The 14725-nt window shown below is 38.6% G+C and overlaps 1 protein-coding gene and 1 long non-coding RNA gene across 6 annotated transcripts in view; one reads left to right on the top strand and one right to left on the bottom strand.

Moving 5' to 3' along the window:
- The window catches only part of ITSN2 (intersectin 2), a 136775-nt gene that overhangs the window by 49127 nt on the left and 72923 nt on the right, over positions 1 to 14725 (top strand). For 3 of the 5 annotated variants that reach the window (XM_032866944.1, XM_032866946.1, XM_032866948.1), the window contains 8 exons: positions 329 to 466; positions 922 to 1007; positions 1700 to 1962; positions 3010 to 3159; positions 6002 to 6142; positions 7147 to 7234; positions 11356 to 11495; positions 12462 to 12542. In XM_032866944.1, the coding sequence (XP_032722835.1) occupies positions 329 to 466; positions 922 to 1007; positions 1700 to 1962; positions 3010 to 3159; positions 6002 to 6142; positions 7147 to 7234; positions 11356 to 11495; positions 12462 to 12542 (1087 nt within the window). The remainder of the gene's footprint in view (positions 1 to 328; positions 467 to 921; positions 1008 to 1699; positions 1963 to 3009; positions 3160 to 6001; positions 6143 to 7146; positions 7235 to 11355; positions 11496 to 12461; positions 12543 to 14725) is intronic. The other 2 variants (XM_032866945.1, XM_032866947.1) reach the window with 1 other exon arrangement.
- Positions 12102 to 14419, bottom strand: LOC116873227. Its single transcript, XR_004383761.1, has 3 exons — positions 14360 to 14419; positions 13322 to 13758; positions 12102 to 12221 (listed from the first exon to the last, which is right to left on the bottom strand). It is a non-coding gene; the product is annotated as an uncharacterized LOC116873227 (long non-coding RNA).

The raw sequence follows: 14725 nt of genomic DNA, 5'->3' as shown, positions 1-14725 counted from the left end.
CATTTGTGGAGAATTAGAGAATGTCTCATTTATAATTTAGAGCTAAATGTGATTTGATAGGTGAATTATCCATGAAATGAGACAAGCCACCTTTTCAGAAGGAATGTTTCTTTTTCTGCTTCAAAATTTCTCCCCTCCCTTGTGTGATAGAACAGTGAACGGTAAAAATAAGCTCACTTTTCCATGTATATTTATATTTCACTGAAGGATGTTAACCCAACTGTTTATTGTAATTACTGTTATTTTGAAATTAAATATTGAACTCTTTTGAAAATACTTCATTCTAAGTAGACTGTTTATAAGCTGTGAACATTCACATTTCCTTTAGGACCCTGGCTGACATTGATGGTGACGGACAGCTGAGAGCTGAAGAGTTCATCCTTGCGATGCACCTCACTGATATGGCCAAAGCCGGACAACCGTTACCACTGACATTGCCTCCTGAGCTTGTCCCTCCGTCTTTCAGGTGGGCGCCTCTTGAGGTGAAGAGGCATGGTTTTGATTCCTGGGTAGACATGATGATTACGTTGCGATCTCCTGAGGCCTCTGCTCTAGTTTAGTGGGAAGTTAAATATTGACACTGACATTTGATTTTGGTATTTAATGAGTTACACCAGCAAGGAGTAGAAATAGGTGTGTTTCCACCGTGTTATAGATAAGGAAACTGGCAGCTACAGATTAAGAACACAATTGCTCACGGACAGCAGTCAGCTAAACCATGATGTGAATCCAAGCCTCTCTGGCTAGACAGTCCGTATCCTGCCATACATCATAACTCTAGACCATATTGCACTCTAAGTGTCTTTAATACTGCATTCTAAATATTCAGTGGCTCTAGTCATTGGTAGTACAGCTGTATATACAGTCTAGAAATCTCCAGACTGTGTGGTGCTAAATTCATTTGTTGTCTTCTTTTCTTAGGGGAGGAAAGCAAATTGATTCTATTAATGGAACTCTGCCTTCATATCAGAAAATTCAAGAAGAGGAACCTCAGAAAAAATTACCAGGTAACACTGAATATCTAAGTTGTATGTTTATAGTGGGTTCTCTTAAATTTTACCTTGAGTTGTAAACAAGTATTTAGTATGTTACATTCTTAATATTTTATATGCTATAAGAGAAAACTATTCAACAAAAGGGTTAGATTCTGACATCAATAAACTGAAGATAGTAAAAAATGAGAAGTATATTTAGGAAGAAGAGACAGTGTATGTGTTTGGCAAGAGTCTTTGTATTAGACATCCTAGTTAAAATGTTCCTCCCACTTTAGGAAAAATCACTACAGCAAGCTTTGTGATGAAATCTTTAGCTGTAAAGAAAAGTTTAAATATTGGTTGAAAAAGTACATATGTAGATATTTTAAACTATTAAAAAGTTAATGAACTCTATCAAAATATAAGCCATATAATTTTATTTATCCGAAGAAAATACTGAGAAAACAGTTAGTATTTTTATTGGCAGGAATAGTAAAATTATTTCTCTCTCAGATGGATTCAAACTTAGAAATTTGTTTTCCAAAAATGAATCCTCCTAGACAAAAGTAAATACTTTACTGTTTACATTTGAGTTAAAACTATCCTTAGGGCAAGTATCCACGGAGTAACAGCACTCAGATGATCACGAGGCATGAGGATGTTGAAACTGGAGTCCACATTTTGGGGCTGTTGATGTGAGAGTACTTACAACATGGTTTATTTAGTTACTTTTGAGGACAAGCGGAAGGCCAACTACGAGCGAGGAAACGTGGAGCTGGAGAAGCGACGCCAAGCGCTGATGGAGCAGCAGCAGAGGGAGGCAGAGCGGAAGGCCCAGAAAGAGAAGGAAGAGTGGGAGCGCAAACAGAGAGAATTGCAGGAGCAAGAATGGAAGAAGCAACTGGAATTAGAAAAACGCTTGGAGAAGCAGAGGGAACTGGAAAGACAGCGGGAGGAAGAAAGGAGAAAAGAGATAGAAAGACGAGAGGTTGTTTTTAACTTACTTTGTTTCCTCAGAAAATGATCATATTTAATAAGTGACTTTATTCCATTTGATTTAAAAATGGGCATTTTTGTTGTGTCTCTTTCTCTGCATCATCATTCTTACTTATCGTCTCCATCTCGGAGCCTTCCTTCCCTTGCGGAGGGGAAGAGGGCCCTTGCTTGTGAAGGGTTTTCAGGGCCAGTACCTGGTGGAGGAGGCCCGTCTGCAGGTGATAAGTCGTTCACAGGAGGACTGATCACAGAGCTGGGTTGAGTGAGGAGCTGAGGTTAGTGAGCCAGAGGAAGGAGTCCGTCCAGGCAGGCCACGAACAGAAGTAAGCTTGGGATCCAGAGGAAGAGGCCACGGAATTGGAGTCCCAGAAAGCTGAGACTGGGGAGTCCGGAGGAGAAGCACAAGGGTGGGCTTTTACAGGTCCTTGGGATAAATGCTGTTATGTGGTGTCCCTAGGAGGACTGGCTTTGTTTTAAGGGGCTTGGGATGGAGCACAGAAATCATAAGAACACTGAAGTAATGTCAGGAGAAGGGTCTTTCTTCCCTGATACCAGAATAAAGGTATAATTATTCTTATTAACACTTCTATTTCTGAGATTGTCTTTTTGTTTAAGAAAAATAACTACAAATAAGAAGATGGTCCCATGAAACCAAAAAGTCTGATGGGTGATGTTGCTTTTGTGGAAGTCCGTAGGTTAGGCCTGCTGCTAAAACTGGGTCTGCCCAGTTTCCTAACTTAGACGCTGAAGCTCACTAAATGCCAAACACTGCCTCACCTCTTTGTCCTCCCATCACTTTTTGAATGAGGCAAAATTGTTAATTTAAAAATTAATTCATTGGGGCGCCTGGGTGGCTCAGTGGGTTAAAGCCTCTGCCTTCAGCTCAGGTCATTATCCCAGAGTTCTGGGATGGAGCCCCGCATCTGGCTCTCTGCTCAGCGGGGCTTCCTCCTCTCTCTCTCTGCCTGCTTCTCTGCCTGCTTGTGATCTCTGTCAAATAAGTAAATAAAATCTTTTAAAAAAAATTCATTATTTTCAGGCAGCAAAACAGGAACTGGAAAGACAACGTCGTTTAGAATGGGAGAGGATTCGTCGACAGGAGCTTCTCAATCAAAGGAATAGAGAACAGGAAGAAATTGTCAGGTTAAACTCTAAAAAGAAGAGTCTTCATCTCGAGTTGGAAGCACTGGTATGCCTGAGGTTTGAGTGAAATTGCTCTGAATGATGCTAGAGTTACCTGTTGAGAATCATTGTTCTTTTTTTTTTCTTAAGATTTTATTTACTTATTTGAGAGAGAGATTGAGAGAGAGAGAAAGAGCAGCCAGAAGCAGGGAGTGGGGAGCAGGGGGAAAGAGGGGGAGAAGGAGACTCCTTGCTGGCTTAGTCCCAGGACTCTGGGATCATAACCTGAACTGAATGCAGACACTTAACTGACTGAGCCACCCAGGCGTCCCTGTCATTGCTTTTTAAACCTACCTCATGAATACATCATGTTTTCGTGGGATTGAATAGTCCTGTTTCATGTGTGCTTCTTAACAGTCTGGACAATATAGTTTACCAGAACAGTGACTCAGAGCGCTGAGAGTTACATTGTGGTCTCAGTGCAGAAGCTGCCAAACGGTTTATTCCTGGGCAAGGCGACCCTTCTCTGTGTGTTGCTTTGCCCATCTGTAAAATAAAGAGTTGTGTCACTTTGGTAAAAAAAATTTTTTTTTTTAGTTTAGTGATTTTCAGTTTTGAAGTTGATGTCTAGAAGTGGTCTGCAGAGGGGTGACCAGCAGTGGGACGGGGGAAGCCAGGGCAGCAGGGCAGTGCTCCCTTCTCCCCAGAACTTCACATGACTCGCAACACACAAGCTCCACAGTTACTTGCTTTGCTTTTCTTGGAGTTTTATCTGGATTTGCTTGGAAAAAAGGATTCTGCTAAAAAGAAAAAATGATTTGAAGCTCCTGATCTAAACGATCTCTTAGGACTTCTTCCAGTTCTGCCGAACTGTGGTTTTTAGCTAATATTGGCCAGTATGCTTACCAGATTTTACACTTCAGATGTCAGAGAGTCAAGTTGTTTAAAAGGCTTTGTTGCAAATAAATAAATAAATAAATGGCTTTGCCCCAAATGCAAGGTGAGAAGATAGAAAGGGTATAGGTTTAACCCTAGAATCTGAAAGCCTGGCCTGATAGTGTAATAGGATTTTGAAAAAAATACATGTGTAGCCATGTTGTAGATTCAAGCTTAGATCTTTTTAAATTGGATTCTAACATTTTATTTGATTTCTGACTTGAAATTAAAATTTTTAAAAATCACAACATTTGTGGCCATAAAGGTGCTATCTTAGGCCTTCAAATGGATAAGAAAGCATATCACAATTATTATTCATGCCACAGTACTACATAACAGGCCTAAAAATCCTTAAGTTCTTTGTGTAGCTACTTGGATTTCTGTCTGAACCATTATTTTAACTATGTTTTTCCTTAAAAGTATAAAAGGGTACCTTATGATTGATTGTTTTTCCCCCAAGAACCTGGATTGCATACCAAGCAGTAACATAGATTAATGTGAAGAGTCTGGAAGGTCCAGAGCCTGCACCTGTCGAAGATAGGAACATGAACTCTAGGGTAGACATTGCATATTCCTTTTAGCATGTGTGTTTCTCAAATATAAAACTAACTTTTCAGTAAAAACTTTAATTATCAGTGATTTTTAAGCTTCATTTCTCCTCCTCACCTTGCTGTATTAGCTAGGGCTACCATAACGAAATACCACAGACTGGGGGGCTTAAACAAAAGAAATTAATTTTCTCACAGTTCTGGAGTCTGGAGTCCAAGATCAGGATGTCAGCAGGTTTGGTTACTTCTGAGACATCTCTCCTTGGCTTGCAGATGGCTGCCTTCTTGTTGTTTTCCTTACACGGCCCCTCCTCTGCCTGCGCATCTCTGGTGTCTGTTTTGTGTCCAGATTTTCTCATGTCATAAGTCAGGTTATATTAGGGCGCATCCGTATGACCTTATTTAACCTTATGATCTCTTTAAAGACCCTGTTTCCAAATAACAGTCACATTCTGGGGTCCTGGAGATTAAGACTTCAACATACAAATTTTGGGGAGATACATTTCAGCCCATAACACCTCACCCTTCGCCTTAGTCTCCATTAAGAATCTCTGCTAGTTTGGGGGGCACCTGGGTGGCTCAGTCGTTAAGCGTCTTCCTTCAGCTCAGGTCATCATCCCAGGGTCCTAGGATCGAGCCCCACATCAGGCTCCCTGCTTGGCAGAAGGGCTGCTTCTCCCTCTCCTACTTCCTCTTCCTCTGTTTCCTCTCTCACTGTCTCTCTCTGTGTCAAATAAATAAAATCTTAAAAAAAAAAAAAAAAAAGAATCTCTGCTAGTTTGGGTTCTTTTTTTCTCCCTGCTTTTCAGAGAAGAGGAAAGGAATATTTGGTGTAGGAGAAGAGAATTGTGGCCAAAAAGGCCCTCCTGGACCCTGTTTAATTAGAGGAAATTAGATGGCAATGTGGAGAGTAGAAATTTCAGAAACTTAAAGGAGACAGTGCTGAAAGTCGCATGTAGTTGTTTATCTCTCTTATTATTCTTTGAGACTACCTCTATTTTAATATTATAAATTAATGCCTCATTGCTGGATTCAGAAAAAATTCAGCGTGCTATGTTTGTGCTTGGTCATATTAGCATCTGGGCTCTTACGCTCTGAGAATGGTATATTTCCTGCTAATAATAACTCTGTCTGGAGTTAACAGATACAAGCTTAGAACACATTCCACTTAGTTGTATTTACTTATTTTTAGGTAGGCTCCATGCCCAATGTGGGGCTCGAATGCACCACCTCCAGATTAAAAGTCGTGTGCTCTACTGACTAAGCCAGCCAGGTGCCCTCCCCCACTTAGTTTTAGATATTTATCTAGACTGAGTATAAATGATAAATGACATTTAAAAGTTTAAATGAGAATATAATTCTTCTGATAGGAGCTTTTTCTATTAGCGTTTTAAGTCGCCGTATGTTTATATGCTCTTCCTGTAGAATGGCAAACATCAGCAGATCTCAGGCAGACTTCAGGATGTCCGACTCCGAAAACAAACTCAAAAGACTGAGCTAGAAGTTCTAGATAAGCAATGTGACCTGGAAATCATGGAAATCAAGCAACTGCAACAAGAACTTCAGGTTAGTCCCTTGCTGCTGAATTGTGCATAAATGTGAGCAGTTGTTAATAATTCTTCCTAATAGAATAGTTTTCATTTTGGGGTGATGAACCCCTCTGGGTCTCTGATAGACTTCATTCCTAGAAGGATGTAAATATATACACCATCTTGTATATAATATCAGGAAGCTCATATGCCCTCTAAGACTCTACTAGACATCTGGTTAAATTCTGCTTAATATTTGTACATAAATGGATGCCTTTCACTTTGACTTTTAAGTCTTTAATAAATATATAGATATACCTCTACATTAAACTTAAGTTTATTGCTACTACTTTTAGGAAATTTTGACTTAATGTTATTCTTTCACAGTTGCAGTGAAGAGTGTTAAATGTGTGTCCCTCAGGGACCTCATCATCTTCTTTACCTGTGCAGTAAGGTCTAGCTCAGTTATCGTGGTTTAGAATAAGGACCCTGGGAGCATTCTGCATCTTTAGAGTCCTCTTAACCAAATTTCTGCTTCTGTATGGACTAGCAATTAATTAACGAAGTGTTCTTACTGTGTCACAGCTGGTACAGACAGGCCAGATAACATTTCCTGTCTGATTTAAACCTGCTTCCCTAATTCCTGAGTCTCTAATTTCTCTTCGATATTCATTCTGGGGTGTCATGACCTGCTTACAAATACCATTTAGTGCAGATAGCAAAGGCACCTCTCACCTTGTACCTGCGGACGTCCATCAGTACACTGAAAATTGTAAGACTTCTAGACACACGCCATTAACAAAGATTTTCCTCACCACCTTTACTCCAGCCAGTCATTCATAAATGGATGTATGTTTAAATGTTTGTATTTTAAATCGTGCATAATTCCATTTTAATTTATTCGTAAATTGTAGGCAGTTTACAGCTTCATATATTCCTATACTAAGTTTTAAGAGTGATTAAATCATGTTTTTAAGTCTTCAAAAAATGCTCAGACAACATGACAGAATTTTAATCAGGTACTACTTTTTTTTTAATAAGGATTATCAAAATAAGCTTATCTATTTGGTACCTGAGAAGCAGTTACTAAATGAAAGAATTAAGAACATGCAACTCGGTAACACACCTGGTAAGTCTCTAAGGTTTGTTTTACCTCTTTTATTTTCTGAATGACCGTACCAGTCATACTCTGTTACTTGTTAAAATAACATTATTCTGTTATACATCGCATTTCTTGTCTGTAGTTAAAAATTTCAAAATAATGTGAAAAAAAGTAACAGATGTTAGAGCATCTTTAACAATAAAAAGTAAATAAGTCAATCGGAGAAAGACAATTAGCTTATGATCTCACTGATATGAGGAATTTGAAAAACAAGACAGAGGATCATAGGTAAAGGGAGGGAAAAATGAAACAAGATGAAACCAGAGAGGGAGACAAATCATGAGAGACTCAATCTCAGGAAACAAACTGAGGGCTGCTGGAGGGGAGGGAGGTGGGAGAGATGGGGTGGCTGAGTGATGGACATTAGGGAGGATATGTGCTATGGTGAGAAAAAAAACCTTATAAATAAATAAGAATGAAATAAGTAGTCATTGTGGTATGCCTTCCTATCTTCATAACCTATGTTTCAAATATCAGTCAAATAAAATGTTAGACTACAGTTAAATAAGATCTAGGTTTGGCTCTAACACAAGACTGTATGTACATTTCTGGCAAAATCCTACACTAATGGAAAGAACTTTCAGGAAATTCTACCATGGGACCAAGCCTGTGAAATTCTGGGTGATAGTGTATAGCGGTATTAGACCTAAGCAGAATGGAACGCTCTTCCCAGACCTTTCATATCACGTAACTGATTCATATAAAAACTTTTACTGGCTTGGCCCACTGACACCTTTGGAGCAAAATAGTCCAAGGCAATTTGTGGAATGTCACATTTTTCTTGACCCAAGTTCCAACCAGGATACTGAAAAAAAGATCTCTATGTTGGATAGCATGCCAGTAACAACATAACGGAAGAAAGGTTTACTTAAAGGTAAATCTGCAAATACCATGTTAGAACTGACTGAAGTATTCTAAGTGTCTCCCTTTGAGTATCTGTCAGTCTTTCCATTACAGGGCTCTTTCTTATACTTCTGGCTCTTTAGGAAGTCCAGTAAACAGCATCCCCCATCTTTGCCCAAGTTCTGAATGAATAAATAAGGCAAAGGAGCAAGACATATGAGAGACCAAAAATATTGCCTCATTTTTGGTAAAGCTGATATTGGACAGCCTGGCTTACCTGTGAGTGGGACAGTCACCCCTGTAAAAACTGGGTGTACAACAAAGTAGAACAGGCTTCCTGTGGGCAGTTCAGTCTCAAGAACACGAGGGACTGGAAGGGTCTAGGCTGTGTATGCCCAAGTCCTTAATCGTGAGCCCACCAATTACTGAAGGGGTGGAAAGAAGTTGAGAATGGTGTCCTAGTGAAGGGCCCTTCACTTGGAAGAATACCAGGCATAGAGAATTTTACTTTTGTGAACTGTTCCTGCTGTGTCTCCCACCTTCCACTGAAACAGTCTGTCCACGTCTCTTCTCAGACCATCTTCCTTCCACATAATTGTTTTCTTGGCTGTTCGAAGCATATCAGCCCCTACCTCAACCCTCCACAGGCATTCCAGAGGCTGGATGAGCAGCCCTCCTGATCTATGCAGTCACAGAGAGCATAGCATCACTCTCGTTGTTGCAGTATTTGGACTGTGAATGGAATGTGGACTGTGTCTTATTGGAGACCTGGTAGAGCTAGTCTTTCTTACAGAATGTGATCCACCTGTTATTACAGTTATTGGTTCAAAATAGGATGCTTTTGTTTGCAGTTTTCAAAGCACCCTGTATCCCTTAGATTGCTCTCTGCATCCCTGTTGCCACTGAAGATTACCATCCATGGCCAAGCACCATGCTAAGCAGTTTTCATGCACTGTGTCTTTTAATTTTTACAATAGTCCGGTGAAGTAGGTATTGTTATTCCCCTTGTGTAGCTCAGCAAAGCTGAGGCTCAGAGAGATTAAGTGGTTGCCCAAGGTGGTACAATAGTTCTCAAATTCTTGTCTCAGTCTGAAGCCCACTGTACCACCACATTGCCTCTCTGGATTTTCAGTTTGCTCATAGATATGATCTATTCACATCCAGTGTTGAAACATCCATTATCCGTGATGCTCATTTTGAAGAGTACTAGGAGTGTAAATTAACTGATTTTTTCCACAGTGCTTGTCTCCCAACTGAAATAGACTCTGAACTACTTGAGGCTAGGACCCATGCCTTGTCCTTCTTTTTCCCCTGCTATTGAACCTAGTACAGTGCCTTGCACATAGCAGAGGTGTAATTTCTTGAGAAAATATTTGTTGAAATACTGGAAAGCTACAAGATAATTATAAGAGAATTTAGTAAGATGTCTGGATAAAAAGCATGTAAAAATCAGCAACTTTTACTGTATATCAAAAGCACTTAGAAAATATCATGAACAGGGGCGCCTGGGTGGCTCAGTGGGTTAAAGCCTCTGCCGTCGGCTCGGGTCCTGATCCCAGGGTCATGGGATCGAGCCCCGCGTCGGGCTTCCTGCTCAGTGGGGAGCCTGCTTCCTCCTCTCTCTCTGCCTGCCTCTCTGCCTACTTGTGATCTCTCTCTGTCAAATAAATAAAATCTTTAAAAAAAGAAAATATCATGAACAAAGGTCTCATTTACATTAGGATTCTCATTATTATGTATAAAGAAATGTGTAGCTGTAAAATTTTACATGGATTAGTAGATTCCTGGATAAGTAGCTACATGTTATGTTCCTGACTCAGGAACGCTGATATAGCTCAGCGTTGTAAAGATGTTATTCTCTACTACTTTGTCCTGTACATTCAATTCCATTCAGGTTTCTTTAAATGAAACCTGGCAAGATAATTCACAGATTCATCTAGAAGAGAACGTGCAAGATTAGGCAAGGCTTGAAAAAGAATGACATTGGTGGGGAGAGAACACTAGCTCTACCAGGTATCAAAACATGTTAGGACCCCTGAAAGAAATAGTACATTTTATGTTAATTGAATTTAAATTTAAAAAAATTTTAAGAAAACATGTTAGAAAAGCTCTAGTCCCTAAAGTAGAATATTATTGATCAGAAAGGAAACACAGAATGATGGAACTAAATATATGTCTTATCGTACTCTAAATTGTGAGATATGATAAGTTTGGCCTTTAACACAAGTGGGGGAAGGATGGGCTTCCAAATATGTGATCTGGGGGACAATTGACTCTCTGAAAGGGAGGTAGGGAAGCTCTTTACCTCAACCCATGTACATAAATAAATTCTAGGTAAGCTAAGAGGCTAAACATAAAAAAATACCTCTAGAAAAAATGTTATAAAAAAGAAAAACCTTTTTATAATCTCACTGTTGGAAACATTTCTTCAAATAATCCCTAGAGCTATGAGGGAAAATATTTACAGATTCGATGATACAAAAATGAACTTTTTCATGATGAAAGACATCGATAAACAGCGCAGCATTGGAACTACAGTACAACAAGAATTTATAGCTGCTGCAGATCAGAAATAAAGACAACCCAACAGGAAGAAAAAAGGCAGTGGATGGGGTGAGGCAATCCAAGAAGGTGACCAGTGAGCCTATAAATAGGTGTTGATTTGATTTCAGTTGTTATCAAGGAAATACAAATTAAAATAACAATAAGGTTTCTTTTTTTGCCCATTGGAGAAAATGAAAAAAGGTTGATAATATCCAGTGTTGATGAGGGTGTGCAGAAACAGGTACTTTGGTGTCATTTTATATTCGTGTTCCTTTTTGGAAAGACGGTTTGGCAGTTTTTGTCAAAATTTAAAGTGCTCAAATCATTTTACATGGCAGTTCATTCACCTCCTAGGCATGTAAAATATTTCCACGTGTGCTTTCAAATACCTGGACGAGGATATTTATTGCAGCATTTTCGTGTAAATAGTAGGAAATTAGAAGCAACCTAATGGCAATCCAAAAGGGAATAGTTATATAAATTATGAAATAGCCATCATGTAGACAACCATGGAGTAATTTTAAATTTATACATCTTTTTTTTCCAGTGTTACTGCAATATAATTGGCATATACCACTGTGCAAGTTTAAGGTGTGCGTCATAGGAGTTTGACTTAGATATCTTGTGAGAGTAAAAGTCAATCACCAGTAGTAACAGAAGAATTTCTGCCGAATGTAAACTATCTGATATTTGTATTTCAGATTTAGGGATTGGTTTGCTTCATAAAAAATCATTGGAAAAGGAAGAATTATGCCAAAGACTTAAAGAACAATTAGACGCTCTTGAAAAAGAAACTGCATCTAAGCTATCCGAAATGGATTCATTTAACAATCAACTAAAGGTATTTATCTTCCATAATATTCATTTTTAGTTAGCTCCCTTCTTACCTTCCTTGTTTTGATTTAGTGGAATGAGTAACTAAAGCTATTTTTGTTATATGTAGTATATTTGCATAATTTTTCTCATAATTTGAGCTATACCAGGGTTAGAAGATTGCTTTTGATGTTCTCTATAGATACTATAAACATGGTTAAGTAATGAAACCAATCATTTACCATGGTTTCCAGTTCTTGACTGTTTTTATTGGTATCTGTACATGTTAAGAATAAGTGCCTTTATCAGTATAAAAAGTTGATCTCAGGCAACATGATCTTAGGCAAAATTCTAAGATGGTAGATACGGAAAATTATTTAAAATAGTTGTAATGGTAGAGGCTTTTATAACATACTAAATTCTTTCATTTGTTTCTTTGTTATAATGTAATTAACATTTATGAAGTAATGCAATAATCAGTGAAATCCAAAGCATAATCTGGCACTCTGAACTTTGCATGAAGAGTAAGTTCATGATCTATTATTTGCTGCATTGGCAGAGCAGATGTCCAAAACACCTACTGCATGGTTACCATTCTGTGCAGTATTAGTTGTATGCAGAAGCCATGCCTCTGAAAGAAGTATTAAAAGGTAAAAACCAGACTGATGGCACATCATTCCAATTTGGGAATAGTCACAGCTCTCTATCTCTTCATATGACTTTTGCTGACTTATTTAGAGTAATACTCCACCACCTGTAGAGTGAACATTATAAAGAAAAGAGATCATGGTGGCTTCAGTTCTGGAGGGGAAATTTTGGGTGAATAATGTTAATATTGCATTTTATATGAGCATAAATTCTATAGAAAAAATTTTAAAGAAAACCAAATAATTTTTTGCTGATGGACAGATAAGCCAGCCAAGTTATCATCCCTACATAATTTTTAAAAATCTGTACATAGTTTAATTGGCTTTTTATCTGCCTTATCTTACAGTGTGGGAATATGGATGACTCTGTTCTGCAGTGCCTTTTGTCTCTGCTAAGCTGTCTCAACAACCTCTTCCTCTTACTTAAGGTTATTTTCTAATATCTAGCTCCTTTTCTTTTGAGTTACTTTACCGTTTTCTTTTCTTAAAAACTAGACTATTCTTTGCATTTATCTGAGTGTCTTTGTTTGAAATAACATACACAATTTGGACCTTTTTTCTTTCTGTTTGCTTGAATAGCCTTCTGCTGTCTAACTGCCTGTTTGAGTCTAATGCCAGAAATTTGTGGGGTTGCCCAGAGTAACCTGTCTCATAAGGAACTCAAGACACTTAGAAATAACTACTGATTTCCCTGTAACATCCCTGTGCTTTGGGTTAACTGCTGGGATGATTACTGATTCAATTTAAAAGAAAGCAAGGGAATGGGAGATTAAATCGTTTACCCATATCACTGAAAATCATTATTTAAAATAAAACGTATTTCTTCTGAAATGTAGGGCAAGGTTATGTCATGTATATATACCAGGCTGCTTCCTGATACTGCTATAAGGAAAAATCGTAGCCAATAACGGAGCGGCAGCTTTAGTTATGTCTAGTTAGCAGGCTTCATGTTTAGACTGCTTGCACTTCAGATAAGAAATGTTCAAATCATATGCAAAAATAAATAGCTCACTTTGTCATTTTAGCACAGAGTATTTCAAATACTCAGTGAATTTCTGTTTTAATATAGTTTAAAGAAAGGTGCTTTGCATTTAGCTCTTCTTGACCCTAGATTTTGACTGTGCATTCTGCATCAGTAGGGCAGTTGCATATATATGTATATGCCTTCGTACATAGTGAAGACAAGAACATGATAAGTGGAACTCACGTGTTTAAGCAAAGGTTGCTCAAGTTGGAAAAATGGTGTCAGCCTTTCCTTTATGGTTGTAGCGTGAATGGCCAGCTTATCTGGTCTTAGAACTTGTGCCATAGGTTGCATAAAAATTTCACCCTACATTTCTTCATCTACAAAATGAGGTTTGATGATGACTTGTGGGCTGTACTCACACACGTAAGTCTGATTATTTCAGTTAGCATTTGATTCTCCACAGGCCAGCAGATTATTCTTATCTCTTGTTTTACTTTCTTCCTTATGCTTCCTGCCTTCCAGCCTTTCACTGCTTGTTGATACTTTCATCAGAGGCAATTTAGGATTAAAACTAAGAGGGGATGAGAGTGGCCCGGAGAGTGTATTGTCCCAGAAAGCAAGAAAAGAGGCCTCTGAGAGTTATCACTGCAAAGCGCTGCAGAGCAATCAGCGTAGTCCTGAAAAATATCCATGGAATTGTCCGTGAGACCTTTGAAGACCATACTAAAAGGGCCATTTTAGTTAAGTGAGCAGAAGCTGAACTGCAGCAGATAGGAATGAATGGGAGTTAAGGAAGGGCTGAGTGAATGTGAACACCTTGAGGAGGAGAGTGCAAAGAAAACGTGAGGTCAAAGGAAAACCGTGTGTGTGTGTAAGAAAGACTTGAAGGATAAAGGATACAAAGTTTCAGTTAGGAAAGATGGATAAGTTCTGTGATGTGATGTACAACATGGTGACTCTAGTTAGCAATATCGTGTTGGATGCTTGAGATTTGCTAAGAGAGAAAACGGTTAAAATACGTGAGGTAGATATGTTCGTTAACACAGTTTTGGTGATCATTTCCCATTGTGTACTAATATCGAAACATCAAGTTGTATACCTTAAACATACACAATTTTTATTTGTCAGTTTTATCTCAAGAAAGCTGGGGAGAAAAAAATCAGGACCACCCTTGGAGGTGGTATCAGCTTTCTGTGAGGCAAATGCTTACATGGGGAAGAGATTCGGTTGGGGCTGAGGAATGGAAATGGAGAGAACAGAGCTGGTGAGGTAACTGACCGAGTCTGTCTTAATGGTGATTTCCTGGCCAAGCCGAATGTCTTGTTGCTGAATTTCCAGCACATGTAAGAGTACATGGTAGGTTAAGGGTGGCAGTAAATACTTGTGGAGTGAATGAAGGGTTTTGAATGTTCTCAAAAAAATATGCAGCATTTTAGGATTGATATATGGAGTTGATAAAAAAAAAAAAAAGTAGAAAAGAATTTGTCAGAAAACATGTATTCCACATTCTAGGAACACTTGTGACTCCGTGTATTTTTTTCTGTTAAGTAAAGGCTATTTTTTAAATGCAAAAAAAGGGGGCACCTGAGTGGCTCAGTCTGTTAACCGTCTGCCTTTGGCTCAGGTCATGATCCTGGAGTCCTG

The sequence above is a fragment of the Lontra canadensis genome, unplaced genomic scaffold, assembly GCF_010015895.1.
Source record: "Lontra canadensis isolate GAN:19392208 unplaced genomic scaffold, GSC_riverotter_1.0 scaffold32, whole genome shotgun sequence".
In the NCBI taxonomy this organism is placed as follows: domain Eukaryota; kingdom Metazoa; phylum Chordata; class Mammalia; order Carnivora; family Mustelidae; genus Lontra; species Lontra canadensis.
Note: the sequence above shows the minus strand (reverse complement) of the source record. Positions and strands in the feature narration are given on the sequence as shown.